General features: G+C 45.3%; 1 protein-coding gene across 1 annotated transcript in view; it reads right to left on the bottom strand.

The window, feature by feature from the left end:
- LOC115393559 (glutamate receptor ionotropic, NMDA 2C-like) overlaps nucleotides 1-15,596 on the bottom strand; it is a 43,857-nt gene extending 28,261 nt beyond the window's left edge. The window contains exons 1-3 of the mRNA XM_030098601.1: nucleotides 15,451-15,596; nucleotides 6,080-6,446; nucleotides 5,234-5,332 (exon numbers count right to left, since the gene is read on the bottom strand). Of these exons, the coding sequence (XP_029954461.1) occupies nucleotides 5,234-5,332; nucleotides 6,080-6,430 (450 nt within the window). The 5' untranslated portion in view covers nucleotides 6,431-6,446; nucleotides 15,451-15,596. The remainder of the gene's footprint in view (nucleotides 1-5,233; nucleotides 5,333-6,079; nucleotides 6,447-15,450) is intronic.
- Nucleotides 15,597-19,865: the final 4,269 nt, after the last annotated feature.

Genomic DNA, 19,865 nt, shown 5'->3' with positions numbered 1-19,865 from the left:
TTAGGCAAACCGACCTGCTGAATTGAACTGATGACAGTTTTTTTGTCACTTCTTCGTTCTGAGGAATCTTTTTTGCCGTACTCGTGGTCCGTATCACCATTTCAAGCCGTAGTATTCCTGCTTTCACTGCCTGATTGAAATGAGCGAGGCACGCTGCCTAATGTGGTTTTACTCCCAGTGATGAAGAAAAAAGCGGCGTCCAGAGGGAAGGCGGCGGCTCGGGGCTCATCGTGACCTGCTTATGGAGTTCTCTGGTTTCTGGATCATGAGGCCAGGCGAGAGCCGAGGGGGGGGGGGCAGAAGGACAAACACAGGAACCGGGTCAGTCTGGCTCCAGCAACGCCCACATCCCAAAAAAAGACACGTCCACAGTGATCCAACAAGACTTCAGTCCACTCTCCCACCCCGGAGTGTGACCTTCGACCCCTGCCAGCCTTCAGCCTGGAACCGCTGAAATATCATCAACAGCTTCAAACTGGAATAAACAAGCTTATGTTCTGGGATATTTGAGGCTCAACCTTTTTCTAAAGCAGCATCCGTACTTAAAAGGCGGTTTTCTTCTTGTCTACTGCCGTACTTACGTCTGTCATCGCCTAAAACCGCGATCCGACGCTGCTTTGTGAAAGATGAAACGATCATCGTGTATTTCCTCAAAAACAGGCTTTTCATAGATATCAGATCACTGCAGTCAATTAAGCTTTCCATCTGACAAAATGCTTCAAATCAAGCGTGAAGACAATATTCACTCCATCCTTAGATTAATGATAATAATAATAAATTTATTTTTAACGGGCTTTCAATCAAAGCCATGTCAGTGTTGAAGGGTGAACCCGGCTGGTTTTTCAAAAGCAGCTGATCTTTTAAAAAAAAGCCTTCTTTCAGGGATCCTGGTGAAAATGTGACATTGAGATTGATCATCACGCCATTGAAGGTTTCACTGCATCACCCAGTGGAGGAAACGGGCTTCGTTGCTGCCAGCGACGCCGAGTTCCTGATCTGTGATGAAGCTGAACCGAGTCGGAGCAAAGCAGAAAGCTGTCCATCGGTTCAGAGGGATCTCATCAGGCAGGAGATCATTAATGAGACGAACAACAGCCTCAGGAACGACAAGGCTTCACCACAGCAGCGAGCTGCTCCGTCACTCGGGCAGCTGCAGGTTTAGTTAAATTGTAAATGGAGCAACAGTCCCCAAAGTGTTTTACATTATTTCTAACATCCACATATAACTCATCCACTGGAAGTCATTTGTTCCCACCCCTTCTCTCAGTGGGGCATTGGACCCACAACCCACAACCTGCTGCACCGACTGAGCCCCAGCCCCTCGGATCAGAAGTGTTTAGAGAACATCCGTCAGAGTTAGGCACACTCATATTTTTTCACAGTTTACCCCAAAATGTTCGATCTGTGGGAGGAAAGCAGAGTCCGAACTGAAGGCTTCACACTCCTACATACCCAGGCTTCATCCCTCACACACACATTGGAAATCGTTATTCTGAACTGAATGTTAAGAGTTTAATGTTCCAGTTGCTTCTTCTAATAAATATGGACAAAACAAACTTGGATCCAAAGAAAAGGACAAAAATAGACCAGACATGAACGTGTGTGATTTTAACAAGCAAGACCACATTCTAACAACAGAGCAATGTTTGAGACATGGTACGTTATTTCTCAGCTATCGCAGCTCGTATACAGAACAGCCCTGAAAGGCAGAGGCAGCGGAAACCCAGTTCTGGTTCTGCAGACAGTCTCCTCCTCTGATTCTGGTTCTGCAGGCTTCTTCCTGTTCCTGGTTGATTTTCCTCTATAAAAGTGTCTTGAAATGACTTTGTTGTATTTGCACCACAAAACATATAAAGTATTGATAGCGCTTCAGTTTCTCAGTATTTTAAGTTCCAGCCATTTTCCTACATGGATTAAATTTATTCTGTATTCAAAGTTCCTCATAGAAAACCCCAAACAACGATGAGTCTTTGCTGTTACAACTAATATTATCAAGTGAAAGTTACAGTAATGTTTTTTGTTGCGCCCCCTGCAGCCTCATTGGCAGAGTCCCCCCAACTCTCTCTCTCTCTCTCTCTCTCTCTCTCTCTCTCTCTCTCTCTCTCTCTCTCTCTCTCTCTCTCTCTCTCTCTCTCTCTCTCTCTCTCTCTCTCTCTTCCCTTTCTGCCCTTTGCCTCCTGCTCTTACTCTCTCCTGACTCCACATCTGGAAGCAGCGCCCTCTGATGATCACCCGGCACACTGCACAGAGAACAGACACACATACACACACACACGCACTCACACACACAGAAAACACACTCAACCTCTGATTCCCAGCTCCTCAGAGAGCGTCTCAATGCCCCCCCCCCCCCACAGGCCTTACTGAACAGTCTTTATGCCGTTTCCTCAGCCGTTCCTTCCACTTTCTCATTTCCTCCTCTCCGCTCCTGCTTGATGTGTGTGTCGTCTGACAAAAGACACACTTCCTCTCCTCCCTTCAGTCTTTTCATCTTTGTCTCACTCCCTCCTTCCTCGTTCGCCACAGAAAGATCACTGAGACAGAAACCATAAATAGGCGGCGGCTGCTTCTTTTTAAACCCGCCATCAAAGAAATTCATCCTCATCATCAGGCGATTGATAATCAAGCACTATTGATGCTCTTTTATCCTTAAGAGAATCGAGCTCTCTCGCATGTCTTCCTCTGTCCAATCCACCTGTCCCATTGTGCCACACACCTCCGACAAGCTTTTCTTTCTCTCTCCATGACAACAAAGGAGTGCGTAAGTGAGAGAAGAGTGAAGCGGAGAGTGAACGAGCCCTTCGACATGCAGATCACAGAGGAGGGAACTCGTCTTCGGGGGCGTCAGAGGAACGCCGCCAGCACGCCAAGGCGATGTGCATGTTTCCATTTGTCTTAGAAAGAGGTTAAATAAGCGAAAGACGGATGACTTCCTCCTTTAAAACGCGGCCGTCGATCACTGACAACCTTAAAAACGTTGACGGCGTGAGAAAAAAAACTGTTCATGATCTCCATCAGAAGCACATGTGAGGGAAATAGAAGCAGCAAAACGACCCGTTCCTTTGCAGTGTGGGCGAACTGGAGAGTAGAGTAGAGTAGAGTAGAGTAGAGTAGAGTAGAGTAGAGTAGAGTAGAGTAGAGTAGAGTAGAGTAGAGTAGAGTAGAGCAGAGCTTTACTTTATTAATCCAAAACTGGGAAATTCACCACTGTGAAGCTTTAACTAAGTCAAATGGGAGTCAAAGCCAGACGTTTGTCAGATCAGAGCAAAAACAACTCAGGCCGCGTTTACACGACGTTTTCATGTGAAAACCCAAAACCTTCCTTGTGTTTTAGGCATTGACTGTTTAAAAAAAGGGGCGGAGCTAACGTGGCGTCTGCCAGAGCTTTCTGACATCCCGTTTTGAGGATTTGAGCAGGACGTCTCCATAATTGAACGTTTGAAACCGGATGTAGATGTGATTGGTCCAACCTGTCACATGACTGCATCACGTGACCAGGGAGGTGCTGTGATTGGCTGATTTATGCAAAACTCATAAAATAAATTAAACCGATGATTTATGTGAAAATGAGAGTCTGGTCATGAAGACACTAGTGACAGAGACCAGAACATGTTCTGGAACCGGGAGCTTTATGTGTTTATTTACATTCTGCATTTTTGAATGAGTTCCAATGAGGCTCTTTTTGAATCATCGCCCCCTGCTGGAATTTCTCTGGTATTACAGCTTTTCTGCACCCCAGCATTATCTTCTTTAATGTTTTACCAGCGGAGGTTGGTGCTGTTTAATCAGACGTAATTGTCAAAAAGTTGTGTAAATGTGACACTTTTGTGGAATGAAAATGCGTTTTCACTCAAAACATCGCGTAAATTGGGTTTTCATTTGCAGCTTGATGGTCTGCTGTTGCTCCACAGGGCGCAGAGGAACACAGGACTGTTGGTTTCTTGTCGCCACAGGCCAAAGCAGATTCAGCTCTTACTGCACAATATGGAAATAAAGGCGGGAAAGACGATAATAATGAAGACATTAGAGGGAAATACGGCCCGGGCATAAAAGTTATTGATAAAAACAAGTTGACAGAGAACAGGAATATAAATTGGGAAATAGTGGAAGGAGTTAAGAATGAAATTGGGAGGAACAAGAATGACTATTTCACTCATGAAAACGAGAGGGGAGCCGGTAAAACGCTGCCTTCAGGCAGCTGTCAGCCCGGCTTTCTCCTCTGCCTGCCTCTCACTCGCTCACCCCGCCATCAAAATACGGCAAATCAATCACCCTCCTGCAGCTCCGGCTCCTCCCGCCTCGTTCCCGTCTGTGACGTGACATCTGCAGATACCTTTTGATTAACAGGAAGCTGATAAATACAACATGCCACGGTTTACAAAATGTCGCCTGGGGGGCTGAGATCCACCATCCGCTGCCGCGCTTTTTGGTTTTGTCTTGTGGTGGATGAGTGGAGGAATGCTTTCTTGTGTGTGTGTGTGTGTGTGTGTGTGTGTGTACTCTGGTATGTGACTGTGTTCATTTGCATGTGTGTTCCTATGTGTGACAGTTGGTTCTATAAATACAAGGTGTTGGAGATAGCACTTAAGCAATTAAAGGAGGGGAGGGGGAGGAGCAGGGAGCGCACAGCGCGGGAGGAAGGAGGGACGGATGGATGGAGCCATTTTACGATCCCAAAGTGGAGGAAAAAGTAGAAGATCAGGAATCCATCTGGCGCCATCAATCTTTTCCTTTACAACTAACTCCACAGCTCGCTGCTCTCCGTCTCAATTCATCAATGAGATCCACGCTAAATCATAGCAGGAAAAACCTGCTGCTCCTCCAGAGCGCCGGGATGATGGACTGAGGCGCGAATCGCCTGCAGCGCTCGTCTCCCCGCGCAAAGATTCTCTGGGAGACTCCCAGCCGGGGATTAGGAGGGGCTGACGAGGGTCGGAGGCTGCAGTCGTCGCTGATCAGTCACCCGCCTCGACGCTCAAATCCAAATATTAGCATGCAGGGAGGCGCAGGTTTCACCACTCTGACCTACTTAAGTTGTTTTAAGCTGAATGACGCCGGTGCAAAAGGATTGCAGAGGGTGACTCTGCAGGGTTTACGCTCACTTTTTCTGTTTCTACGTTTATTTAAGAGACTGCAGGTGAAATGCGTTCATCATTCACAGCCATTCCTTCAGGCGGCAGCGTGCTGAAGGGGGCCGGCGCAGAACGTCGCCTGCTCGGTATTCTGACAGTACCTTGTATGGAATGACGACTGCAGAGCCGCCGCTGATTCCCACGATGGGCAGAGACGTCTGGGTGGAGAGGAAGTCCAGGATCTGAGCCACTTCTGCCACCTGGAAAACAACAAGCCACACAGGCAGGGTCCGTAAACAGAGGGAAACGCAGATTCTGGCTCCAATTACAGGAAATCTATCAGATTCATTCGCGCTCTGCCGATAGACAAAAGCAGAAATTAATGATTGAAACAAACTAAGATCAAGAAGATCAAGAAGAAGAGTTCTTTCAGAGCCAGAAGATGAAAACAGTCAACGAACCCGACAATGGTGCCCGGAGTCACTGAAAACGTCACTTTTTTCTCATATCTCATTGAGTGGATTGTAAAGTTTGTCTCTCTGAGGTGAGCAGGAAAGCTGTTCAGTGTGTGAAATCAGCTCTCACCAAGAAGGGGGATGGATGGACTTTTGGCCACTCGAAGAGAAAGGTTAAAAGAGTTTGAGACGCCAGATTCCCGCTGAAGCATTCTACTTCTGTTTGCTTTCATGTCACTGAACTCCGAAATGCTTCGTTTTTCTGTCAAATTAAACCCACTTTGTTCATCTCTTCCCCAAGGAGGGCTGTTCTGACATCTATTTAACATCTACTTCAGTAATTTGAGGTCCGTTTTCTTTCCTTTAACAATGTAAAACCATTCCGGGGCCATGATTTAATTTCAGCAGAGAAAACACACGCTTGGCGTCTCAATTAGTTCCTCTCTGGCGGGAAAGACGCTTTTTCACATCAGACAGTTTCCTCGGGCAGCTTTAGGAGAGGGAAGCAGGTGACTGAGCACCGCGACGCCGGAGGGGACGTGTTCTCTCCACCTGAGCGCCGGCGCCGGAGCCCACGTCGTCCTCGAACACCACGCCGTGCAGCTTCTCCGTCGCCATGGTGTCGCACATCCGCGTCAGCAGGTCGCGGGGGTTGGTGTCGTTGACCAGCACGGTGACGGGACTGACCACCACCGGCATGTCCACGAAGTTCTCCCCGCTGAGGCGACCCCTGACCTCGTTCTGGTAGCTGGAGCCGCTGAACACCACCGCCACGTTGATGGAGGAGTGGAGGAGCAGCGGCCGGGCCTGCAGGGGGAGCGGGGAGGAGATGAGGAGGAGGAGGAGGAGGAGGAGGAGCGGGGGCCAAGGAGGAGGAGGAGGGGGTCCCCTGGGATTGGCCATGTCGGCAGCCTACCGCCTGGAGAAGGACGGGAAGAAGGAGAGAGGAAGGAAAAGAGGCGCCGTCAGATAAACGCTGCTTCAGTCTGTGATGTTTCTGACATGATGCTTCTTAATCCATCAGCACGTATCAGCCCGCTCTGTCCTCTTCCCCCTCTCTGGCCCTTTTGTACGACAGTATTAGCCCCGCATTTAGACTCCTGTATCATCAACTCTTCTCTGTGCGTGTGTGTGTGTCTATGTGTGTGTGTGGGCATGCATGCCAGGAGTGTGTGTGCATGTAATCCCCCATAATCCAACCCCCCAGTGTCATGACTGTAATCACCTCTCCATCTCTACACGTCTCTGATTCAGCACACACACACACACACACACACACACACACACACACACACACACACACACTGTGGATGCAGAATTCCAAAACTGTCACACAGGTCTCGCCCCTCATCTCTGGGATTAGATTACATTACTTCAATTCGTCTCTCTCCTCCGGCTGTAACGGCGTCAATCCATCCCCCAAAAAACTCAGACTGCTGAGTTTTCCAAACAGGGGCAACCAAACGATGACCTATCGGGTCTTCATCGCATCACGACAGTATATTTAAATGTCTATCCGAGTCCAGGTCCAAAGGCTTCCAGGTATGAAACCCATTTTCATCGGATTTATCTTTAATTCAACATAACCGACTGTGAGGAACCAGAACACTTCCTGCCTTTTGCCTCGGGTCGGCTGTGATCCGTTCCGCTCTAAATTAAGGAGGATGGACAGATGGATCCAGAAAATAGTGACATGAATCACTGTCACCTATAAATATGCCCCCAAACCATCTTTTTTTTTCTAACAGCTCTCTATTGGAAGATAATTGGCCATGTGACATTTTCAACTATCTACCTGAAAGCCCTTTATTGTTTTTCTTCTTTATTGTTTTTCTTGACTTGGCGTTTGTGCGAACTAAAAGGCCTCAGATGTAAATCCATGGAAACCACAAGGCTAAAAACACACGTACATACCATCAATCTAGAGCCAATGATTAATCAAACAAGCCAACCTTTGGCAATGATGGGAAACAACATATTCAAACCCACTCAGTTCTTCTCTGCTTTCCGTCCTTTACGAGCATCGAGGTTAATTGTTCAAATCGCTGCTTGCTGAAAACGATTGTTTCTCTCCATTTGGTTTCTGATGGAATTTTGACCTTGAGATTCACCGAAACCTGAAACCAAAGAGGTTACAAGATGATGAATGGATCTAATCTGGGTTGTACTTTACTCCAGTCCACTGGTATAAATATACATTTCTGAGCAATCGAATGTCTCGGCATTTTGAGCAAATAATTCAGTGGCGTCAAAAACATTTTAGTTCAGGCACCATACAGTATGCAGCTTTGTCCCAGTGTTGTGTCTTTGTCCACTACTATTAAGAAAACTGTAAAAAAAAAAATCAAAAAAAAAAATCACTATTTTCTTGTAAATTTTTACAATTTGCAAAATGGTTTGGCCAATTAGCACCTCTTGTGGGCCAGTTTTGGTCCTCGAGCTTTATGTTTGACACCCCTCAAATAATTCAATCAATCTCCAAACCTCATCAACATTAATGTACTTCAAATAAAAGACTTTAAAATGTCTCTTCTATGAATCAATGTTATTAATCAAATATTCCTAAAATCGAGATGCTCACAAAAGTTTTTGTGAATTTTGTCACAATTGGGGCAAGTGGATGGTAATAATCTCAAATAAAACCCTTGTTAAGATGCTGATTAAAAGCGTCTGGAGCTTCTTGTTGCATTTTTCAAAATGGGTCACTGACATAATCAGGACCTAATTTTTGAAGTGCATTCACTGAAGCACTCACTGCACTGATAGTTCCAGCATCTGCATATGGATTAATCCCCTTTCATGAAGCGTCCTCCGTTTGAAGATCCTTCCTTATTGAATCAATACCCTTGAACCTCTGATAAAGGCAGGTGGGCTTTCATATAGCAAATAAAGCTCGCTTAAAGCGCACATATTGCATGGATAGAGTGTCGGTTTCCATCAGAGACACTCTGATAATTAACAGCACCTCTCAGCTTTGATTCAAAGCAACGCTGAGTGAAATCTGTCCCGCCCTCCTGACACTCTCCATGCTCCTGGCATATCAATCATTCATTTTAATAAGGTTTTAAGCTCCTGGGCTTAGGATGCTCCTGGCAATAAATATACAGTTTGAAGCTCTGTGGGACTCGACCGTCTGTCATGGCTCTACGTTATCAAAAAAAAATCTTAATTTGCACAAACCTGCAGTCAAAACTTAACGAGCTGCTATGAACATGCCAGACCTATAGGGGGCAGAGTAACGACAAGCATGAAGTCGGGCCGGCGGATCAGAGGTTTTCCAAATTTCCACTCTAGGAGTTTTTTGATACGATCGTTTTTGATGACTCGTGGAGTCATCCACATCCAAACCTCATTGAAATATCACCGGTTTCACTTGTTTTCGCTGTGGAGTGTGACCCGGGCCTTCTCCCTGGTTTCAGCCTTGCCCTCCCTTCCTGGTGTCTGATTGCGGTTCTCCTCCCTGATGTCTTTCACCTGTTCCTGATTGTGGTTCTCGTCGCCTGGCGGCTGCAGTATAACTGTGGCTGTTGTTCTGTGCTCTGCTTGTCAGTCCAGCTGTCTGAATGCTTTCCTGTGTCTCTATGTCTTCTGGGACTATGTCTTCCTGAGAATGTTGAACTTTCAGCATTTTTAGTTTCTGTGCTTTTTTTTTTAAATGACTTCCTTGGTTGTTTGTGATGCTGACCCTTTTAAACCATTGCTTAAATGAGATGAGTTGAATCATCTGCGTATCTTGATGTATTGAAAGATTTGGGAATTTAACCTATCACTGAAATCCAAACGCTCGAGTTTGTTGAAGAGTTAATGCACATAAGCAGTGGAGCATCAAGTTTGTGTAGAAAGAAGGAACCATACGTATTATGTCATAGAGAGCCCTGACCATTCAAATGCAGCTTTTAAATGGAAGTACAGATATCTATTGTAATCAGTGTGCGAACTATACCGCGGCTGTCGGTGGGGCTCACTTATTAGGGGGGGTGGGGGTTGTGCGTGCCTCTGAGTGAGTACATCTGCTTTAAGGCATAGCGCCCCCACACTTCAATGGTGAGGGCAAGTACTGCATGCAGGCCGGCAGCTTTCTTCAAGTGAAATAGTGATGCACAAATCTTACATTAAAGCGACACTAAGGAACTTTTCAACCTTAATAAAACATTTTAATATGTTTTGTGATGATACATCGACTTACCACTAGTTGAATGACCCCTCTGTCACGGGCTGAGGGCGTCAGTATTGCTTTCACTTGGACTAAGCAACTGTGAGGAGGGTGGTAGGAACCCTGCACACTAAAAAAACTCCAAATGTGCGGACTGCTTTACGGCACGCGTCACATCATGATAGAACATTGTTTGGCCACCATTAGATTCATTACCTCGTCGTTATCCATCCTTCACACAGCCACTGGAAACAAATGAAGACGAGTTCAGTCCGACAGCATGCCACCGGGAGCAGCAATTTACGACGCCACGCGCTAGTCCTCATGGGAACTGTAGTATTCCTCCAGGCAAAACACTACCGCTTTTGTCCACTGGCTCCGCCAAAATCAACGAAAAATGAAAGTTCCTCAGTGTTGCTTTAAAAACGGCCTAATTCTGCATATGATCCATGATAATGATCATGCAAAAATAATCACAATAAAATAAAGGAAATACACGGGGGAAACAGCATTTTGCTAATATTTCAGGCCCACCCAAAAATTCACAAATCATGTTTTCAGGGGGGCTCATGTCTCATCAAGGGGGGCTGAGATCCCCCTGGCCCCCCCGTAGTTCGCACCCTGATTGTAATATATCTGTCACTAGATGTATGTCAATAAATGTAGAAATACTATCAACCATATAAATGCTATATAAATAAAGCTGAAGTGAATGTGAGCTGTGTTCCAATGTCAAAATGACTTAAAGCTGCTGTAGGCAGGATTTTGCTAGTCAATGCTAATTTTTCTGTGTTTTCTTTGTTTTAAATGTTAGAGTATCCATTGATAATCCTTAAGGAGTGCAGCATAATTGCACTACCGCGAGGGCGCAGCGTTTCCATCTGTCTCTGTTCTGAGCTGAAAAGGGATCTCGACCGCTCCAGGTATCTTTGACCAATCAGAAGAGCCCATAAGGCTCTAACCGTGATTGGTCAAGGGGCGTTCGTCGCACGTTCTTGTGGGAGGGGCTTAACTTGCGTAAGCGCGTGATGTCAGAGAAAACAGGACAGGATTGGCTGTGCTGGGTTTCAAATCGCCATCTTAGATGGGTCAAATCGCCATCTTGCTTAGGTAACCCTAAGCAAGATGGCGGAGATGCCGAATCCTGCCTACAGCAGCTTTAAATGAGGTGCATAACGTGAGATAATATTTACATCAAATGCTTAATTTAAAATGATGCACTTAAAAAAAAGTTGCTTTAAAACCGATACATTGTTGCCAACTCCTCAGTCAGTAAAGTTCTGAATGACATCATCATCTAATTTGCATAGCTGCTCATTTACATATCCAGGTCAAATTAGATGATGACATCATTTAAATCGGATACATTGTTTCCAATTCTTACTCCTTTATTTTTTTACAAATGTAGAAATGCCATCAACAGTTACAACTGAAGTTTGATTGGCGTCTTGTCTCGTATTGTCACACAGCAACATTTGAATAATTTAAATGAATGTAGTGTTTAAAGTTTGTGATTTATTCAGTCAAGTGTCCATTTATTTCATTAATCAAATATTCAGTTTTATAATGAATAACTGAACATACATCTTAAAGTTCCATATGGTGGAAATCCAAATTCTGATGTATTTAAACATGTTTTTAAGTAATGTAGTTAATTTGCTGAGTAATTAGGTACTTTTAAAATACTGGAGCTGGGTTACTAACTCAGTTGTTTTTTTTAAAGAAGTAACTAGTAACTATAACAAATTACTTTTTAAAAGTAACTTGCCCAACACTGGACATAAAGCCACATTTCAGAATCAAATATTGTACTGGACTCAAAAGACGACCAGCGTTTTCCTGTAAATTCCAGGATTGGCTGCTCACTGAGATCACTCCATTCGTCTCAGATGAATCATTATATCTTGATGTAAGCACACAGCATCTGTTAAATCACCACCCACTTTGCTTCGGTGGAGATTATAAAAGAAATACACACACACACACACACACACACACACACGAGGTAACTGACAGTAATATGAACGGCACGTCATATTTTCAATAATCTTTTAAATCACAAAGACTGAGGTTGAAGCACAGTTAAAAATAACCAGGCATTAGGCTAATTCTGCCACCCCAGAGTTTCACAGATCAATACTGTGCAAAGATTTAACACCACGAGGGATGTGAGATCACTAAAAGATGTTTCTATTCTCGGATATGTTTGTAGTTTGCACAGAGAAATCACCCAGTGAGTCTGGAAGCTGAGAACATTTCTGGATGAGGGGGAACTTCACATCTGGGTGTGTCTTAATTTAGCAGTTTGTGCACAAATGTGAGGAAGAAATGTCATTTTTTTCACAGCTGCACTGCAGTAAACTGAACCTGAGGTAAATCTTCAACATTTTCTTTTGTAATTTACAGCATGTTTTCCTGTCAACAGAGTAAAGAAAGACCAATTTGCTGTTTTTTTAGAGTTTAGATGGGAGATTTGGAAAACGGCAACAGACACGTACGCTTAGTCGCAGATTTAAAATTATACTATAATCCAAAATAAATTTTAAAAAAAATAACATGAATATGAGACTCAAAAGGACACAGCTGAGTGGTGGAAAGCAGGGGGAAATCGTGAAAGCTCCAAACAACAACAGAGCAAAAGAGGGCATGGAAACAGTGGCTGGGCGTCATGTGACTGGAGAGCAGGTCAAGTGTTCATTTAGCGGCGTAATCTCTGTTGAAATGAATCATAATGGGGGCCTCGGAGTACAAGTGTGTGTGTGTGTGTGTGTTTAGCAGTGGTTTTTGGAGGGAGGTGATAGCTATTAGGAAATTAAAGGAGTGTGTGTGTGTGTGTGTGTGTGTGTGTCTGCTCCAGATTGGGCGAGAGTGCAATTACAACACAGAAAGGCCTAGAAAGAGAAACGCCACACTGAACTCTGCACACTGCAAAAATCTAAAAATACACTGAAGGTTACCAGAGACTCCACACGATGTGCATCTTAATTTATACAACCACGTCCTCGTGCACGGTGGAAAGGAGGGTTTGGACGGAGTGCAGACGCTTTGTGCAGAAATGGATCGATACCTCGATGAAGCCACGGAGTCGTGGCTCGCTGTGTGTGATCACTGCTGTGTGTTGACTGGTTGATTTCACTGGCAGGACAACTAAAACTTTCCCACAATACACTGTGACATTCGCAGCTTTCTGGGCTCCGTTTACACAACGTTTCCCAAGTGAAAACACAAAACTCTGAGTTGAGCTGAATGAGAATCATGTTGAATGAAGAATCATGTAGAAAATCAACCTGATCATCCAGATCATGCAAAAAACTGTCGCTCTCTGAATTAAAACATACAGGATGCTGTGTACACAGTAGAGTGGGGAAACATGCAGTTATTTAAGTGTTTAGCTGGGATAAGATGGAGTCCCTGGGGGCCGGAGAGGAAACGGGTATCGAGGGATGAGAATTATCAACACGACTGCCTCAAACTTCGTTTTCCTGAACAGCCTTTGAAACCCACTTGAGTGCATTAATTGGGGGGGGGGCTGGTGAGGATGGAGCACACTGCCAGGCGAGGAGCTCTGACAGCAGCAGGAAGCATCAGGAACCTCCAGAGCTCATTTATGCAGACTGGAGGTCCAACAAATCCCACTGTGGCCATTTACGCTGCATTTCATTTCCTGAACTGACCCCAAAAATTCACAATTAGTACCCCAGTGTGAAACACGAGACTGTAATTAGAGCAATGATATTAAACTACAGTTAATTGAAAAAAAGAAGATGACTGATGAGCTGTGTGTTGTTTGATAAAGTTATTTTAATGCACTGTCGTTGTGGAGATGTTGTTGTGAGAGCAGTGGTTAGGGCTCTCAAATCAAAGCCACAGGGAATCTAAAAATCTAACTCTTGATAAATATTTTACATCTTAATCTCACTGACGGACATACACTGAACAGAGTGTGTTTCTTCATTAGCTTCCTTGGAAAAAAAACAACCTTAATCGATCCGCTCTTCACACCCAGCAGCCCACTGAGCTGTCTTCACCACGAGGTTTCGAGTGAGAACGCTTCATTTTCGTTTCAGAAAACATTCGCATTCCCACAGCGATGTTAAAGTAGCTAGTGTTTTGGGCCACTAGTGGGCGCTGTTGGTCGTGTCTGTAATAAAACCACACCACAAACATCATGTATGGAGTGTTGGACAGACGACACAGTTGGACTGTTCTCATGGTGGCTGTGGACTCTAAAGCTACCAGGACCAGGAGAACCGGGACTCTCATTCATAAATACCACTGGACATCGTTGCATCTCAGCAACAAAATCCTAATTTGAGCCAACGAGACACTTGAAACTCACACCGGCGAGCTGTAAAGCTCCATTTCTCTGGATAGCACCCTTATTTATCATCCAAGCATTCGTTATTTTTCTTTATATCCTACTCAGCACGTTTCTCACATCTTTAATCTTTTATTCTTTGGTTTGTACTTATTGTGCATGCATAATGTATGTGCAGGTGTGTGTATGTGTCTATAGTCTTCATTTTATATAATTTTCTGCTTGTTTGTTTTTTACTGATGCTGCTGCAGCACTGGAATTTCCCAGTTTGGGATTGATAAAGTGACTCTCTACTGCTGTACGACTGTTTCAACTGAACCTGTTCAGCAGTTCGACACACTGCAGGGCCAGAGGAGGGACAGCCGGCCCCTCCGTCAACAGCCCGTCATTCCTCCGATTTACATCCCGTCATTCATCCTCTGGAAGATTTGTGAGCGCCGCCGTGTTAACCTCACGATGTGAGCGTGTCACGCTGAACCCCGCAGCTTATTATGAAACCTTCCGCACGTAGATTTATCATAATTAGGATTTTAAGTGCTCACGCTGCCGCGGCCGTCCCTCTCTGTGGGTTTCGGGAGATCTGACAGCTTTACAGGAAATCGTTGCGGGCCGGACGTATCGGCCGCGGTGACTGATGCCAACGTGACGGGGCGGCTCGGCGGCCTGCCAGCAAGACGCACGGCCAGCACAACACATCCAAATGCCAACGCTTCAGTTAAACTGGGCAATATTTCACCAGCGAGACATTAAAATGTTGAGACAATCACTCATGGGACATTTAGAATCACCAGACTGAGAGAAGTTTAATGTGCACTTTGGAATGATTAGTGCAAAACAAATGACTAAGGTGAGTTACTGATGTGATTTGTTGTTGTTTTCATTATAATGTGATACCTGTGGCTCTGAATGTTGCCCCAGATCTTCACAGATGCCCAAACATTCAACCCTGACAGTCCGTGGAAACCGTGTGTCAACATGAGCCGAGTGAACCGAAGCCAAAGGAACAGAGATGAGAGCTTTATGGGAGCAATCGATGAGTATGATCAGACAGCGGATAAAACACCGAAACTGACACGTCGATGATCAGACAGGCAGAGGAGGATTTCACCCACACCAAACACGCCGCTATAGATCCGGAGTGTGAGACGCTAATACGTCCTTTTACAGCTGCTCCACTTATAGAAACAACTGGCTGCTCTGTTTCTGTCAGCAGCAGATGGAGCTTTTCTCCTGAGGAAACTCTTCATGTATGAAAACTAAAAGTCTGACTGCGCTCCGACGCCCCTGAGCTGCCGCCTGTTTCCCTTCTATTGCTCCATATCTGTCCCTGCTGCTTATATATAAAATATGAATTTCTGGCAGTGGATCAAATTAAGTGGCAGAGTCGGGGTGTCGGGGAGTGTGTGTGTGTGTGTAACCTATTTAGACACACACACACACACACAGGCTTACCTGTGCTTTCTGCTGTCATCCAACTTTAACTCCTGCACTTCCATCGCTGCTTTCCTCCAAACGTCTCTTTTTTTTCTCTGTCCTTTTCACCTGGTTTTCACCTGCCGCCCCCTCTGCTCTCAGCACCTGTAGGAGTATGCATTTAGAGTCTCAATGCGACGTGTGTGTGTGTGTGTTTGTGTGTGTGTGTGTGCTCAGCAGCTCCCCTTGGAAGACTTCACAATGTGACAGCGAGTGTGTGTGATCTCCCCGTTTCCCTCTCACTCCTGTTTTCTGCTTCTTGTATCAAATCAAACGTTTTCAGGAGCGGCGGCGAAGACAGGACAGGCGACCGGGGCGGGAGGGAAGGTGAGGGAGCGCCAAGGTGAAGGAGGAGGAGAGGTGTCAGGGCGTGTGTGTGTGAGTGTGTGTGAGTGTGTGTGTGTGTGAACCCACTGTTCAGCTCTGTGTCTGCGCCCCTCCGGCTCCCCGCCGCTCGAGTCGGAGGAGAAGAGGGGAGAAGAAGAGTCTTCAGACGCCGCTGACACTTCAGCAGCGGCGGCGGCGGTGACGCTCCCCCTCTGCCGCCGTCTCCTTCCTCCCCCTCTCCACCTCCTCTTCCTCCTCCTCCCTCTCCCTGGCCGGCGGCGAGACGCACAACAGATCCATGGGAAGTTAGAAAATCTCACAGACGCGTGAGGAAGGGTCCCGAGCGCCGCCGCATCTCTGGAAAGCAAAAGTTTTCCCTCCTGTTGGGGTCCAGCTGTCAGGAGCTGTAGTGTACTCCGCAGGTCGGGGTCCCCCTCCGCGATGAGGACGATGAAGATGATGATGAAGATGAGCCTCCCCGGGTCCTGTGCAGTCAGAAACAGAAGAGCTGAGGGTCTGCCCCCGTCCGGAGGTGAGCTGCTCCAGATGTTGGCTGATGCTGGGACAGATGGCGGGGCTGCGGGGTCGGCCGGCTCTGGCTGTGCTCTATCAGGTCCTCATCCTGTTGCTCTCATCTGCTTTGGGTTTTTTCAGAGTTCCCCTCTGCCTCTCTCTCCGGCGCGCCGCCGCCGTGGCTCCAGTAATCCGGCGTTCCATTTCCTCCAGAAGTCCATCTCTCCTGTATCTCTCTCTATCTGCGCTCACTCCATCACAGGAGGGGCTGCATGTGAGTCCTGATCGCAGCGCTGTGAGGATTTAGCCTGCCTCCCTTCCTCTCCTCCCTCTCGCTCACTTCCACACAACCCCTCCTCCCTCGCTCCCAGCCCACTTCTGCTCCTGTTTCCTCGGTATTATTCACCTTCGTCTCCCTAAATCACCTCACCGTGCGGCTTTCATTCCTCCTCTCTCTCGCCCCATCAACAGGTCCAAAATGAACATTGTTTCTGCAGCTGACTGAAGATTTCTTTTCCTCGTTTTGCATTGTTTACGGCGAGCACGTAGTTTTCACCTGTTGTGGAATAATCTTGTTTCCGTCTACATTCTCTGTGGACGGCGGAGAAAGGCTTTCTTTGAACAGGGAAATGTGTTTTTCTCATCTGCATATGATTAGAAACTCTGAACTGAGCTGAACTGAGCTGAATGTGGGCCAGTAGGGTTTCAGAGAAACCTCAAACATCAGAATCAACTCAGGCATTTCATCAATCCAGCTCATGATCACCAAATGTACTCTCAGATATCAATAACATGTGAATCCCTGTGAAGCCTGTGCATATGAATATTTATAATTATATGACTGATTTAGCCTCATCCTGTCCACTATTTAACTGTCTTTTCTATTTATGTTCTTCTCCTGTGTTGAGCAAAACCTTCAGATAAATTTGGTAACACTTTACTTGAAGCACCCGGTATAACACATTATAAGTACTTATAAACACTCAAATGATCACAATGCTTTATAACCCACCATACAGCACAGGGTTCGGGTTAGGTCCTGATGTTATAAAGCATTGTGATCATTTATGAGTGTTTATAACTATAGTTATACAGCGCTATAATGTACTTATAATGTGTTACACAGGGGGGCTTCAAGTAAAGTGTTACCATAAATTTCATCTGGGATCAATAAAGTATTTCCATGCTGTTCTAAAAGAAAGCTGCATGACTGCTAAAACTATCAATGAGCATAAATTGTGAAAAATATAATTTTTCTTTAGAGGATGGATTAACTGGAAGATCCTGCAGGTTGTGCGCATCTGAAGTATTTAAACTTGAAACATAGCTTCAGCTTTTTAACGCCAAAATTGATTATAAACGTTTTTTTTTTGTTGTTGTTGTTGTTGTTGTTTTTTTAAACACTTTATAAACATGGAAAAGCTTTTTTCTTCGCTAGCAAACCAAAGAAAAGTGTCTGTTTCGCTTTGACGGCGCTGAATAGACGTTCAGGAACAAATATAGTTTTATGTAACATTTTCCTCTCGTCCACCTGGAAAACATCGATTCTTAAAACGACTTTTTATTTTGTCATTATTTACTTACCTGCTCAGGAGTAGGAAGGTCCATGTTGTCCAATCAGTCGTGAGGCATCATGGGAAATGTAGTTCTATTATTGATCAATTTTTCTGATCGTGATCATGATCGTTTACCTCCAAAAAGCATTGCTAAAATCGTTTGATTTAATTGCTATGCTATTAAAAAATTTGCACAATTCTTTATTTTCGTCACTGTTGATGAAAATAAAATGAAATTTTTTGATCGTAATTTTCATTTCTTCTCCATTTTCACAGCTAAAAATCACTAAAATCACAATAAATGTGACGTGAGGCATTTTAACAGGTGAATATCTTTGAATTTATTTTTTTACCCCCACCATCACAAATAGATGCACAAAAGTTATTCAAAGCACAATTACTGATTTAGAAGCCGCTAACAGGAGGAAAAAGGCCCCACAAACACAGAAAACCTTGGAAGTAATGGGCGACACATATATGCAAATGGGCAAGCTAAAAGCTCAAGAAGGATGTAAAGTAAACTTCAGAGTTCAGAATATTTTGTTGTAAGGTAATTTTGATTATCTATGATGATCAGAATTTATGTGCATTTCTTCATTCTTTTTTTTTTTTATTTCATTCCCTGTGATTAATTTGAAGTAATCTTTGCTTTCAATTCAGAATTTTCAGATATTTCAGAGACGTATTGATTGAATAGATAACTGAAGAGGGGGAAAGTGTTCCAACGGTGAAAAGCCGGCCTTCAGACGGCACATTTACCTGAGAGTATCAACAGGATAAACACACAAAGCCTGAAAAACCAAAGGGATGCAACAAATACGACAATGGGCCTGGAAGTGCTGCAGCCTCGCTGTTGTTCGCCGCCTGTCTCATTCACAGATCAAAGAGCTGCTGGTGAAGGCAATCATCTGCCGGCAAGTAAACTGAGAGCTGGAGTGAAAAGAGACGAGAAGGAAAAAAAAAAAAAAAAAAACCCCCTATCCATTATGATTCTCACACCTTTCGCTCTGTAAACACAAAACAGAGTTTTGAAGTAATGTGGAGGGATGATGGTGGAAGTGGTGAGTAATGCTGAGTGCAGCCTGACTGGCTCCCACGTCTCTTCATGGCTTACTTCTGGCATTAATTTAGCAGGAGAGAGACAAACAGTTTGGCTTTGCTCTCCTCCTCCTCCTCCTCTCTCGCTCGCGCCGCCCGACAGGCGCTTCAGACTTTTCAGGAGTGTCTCACGCAGCTTCCCGTCACTCTTAATAAAAAGCTGTTTTCTCCCCTTCCCTTCTCCAGGCAGCTTGGTCAGGTGACAAGCCTTTTAACACAGCTCTATAAATACAGCGCAGTGTTAAAATAGAGTGTTTTAGAAGTGAGACGTGTGACTGAGGTGTTTGTTTCTGGATGGGATGTGTGTAGTGGATACAGTCAGACCTCCATCTGGTGAATGGGAGCAGACGAAGGTGGACGGGTGTTTCAGAGGACGGTCTCTCCTGTCCAGCGGCTGGACGGCGGCTGAAGCGTCCAGCCCGGAACACGTGTTCTCTGGACGGCGGCCCGATCACATCCGCGGATCAACTCAGACGGATTTGGCGCGTCACAAAATGATGTTGACTGTGAAACGCTCGCCGGCCGACAGGCAAACAATGAGCGCCACAGTTTTGTGAGTTGTCAGAGAGGATTGATGTGACATGAGACGTGGATCTGTTGAGACTGTCAACAGATCCGTGAGCAGCTCCACGCACGACATGCACACTCTGAGACGAACATCTCCAGCGATCAATCAATGCCGAGGACGGCGCTTCTCATGGTGGCCATTCGAAAGGACCTCGGGCCAGGCGGGGTTCCTCAGGGTCTGGGAATCGTTCTCAGAGCTCAGGTCGAGCGATTTATAAGGCCAGTGGTGCAACCTGTGTTTGATTGCTCAACAGTAGTATAGATACTTCACTAATGGGACTAAAGCAAGTCTCTCTAACGCTGTTTACCTTTTGATCTGCTTGGTAAAGCAGC

Source organism: Salarias fasciatus, chromosome 8 (genome assembly GCF_902148845.1).
Source record: "Salarias fasciatus chromosome 8, fSalaFa1.1, whole genome shotgun sequence".
In the NCBI taxonomy this organism is placed as follows: Eukaryota; Metazoa; Chordata; class Actinopteri; order Blenniiformes; family Blenniidae; genus Salarias; species Salarias fasciatus.
The sequence above is the reverse complement of the archived record's forward strand: the minus strand, read 5'-3'. Positions and strand labels throughout refer to the sequence as shown.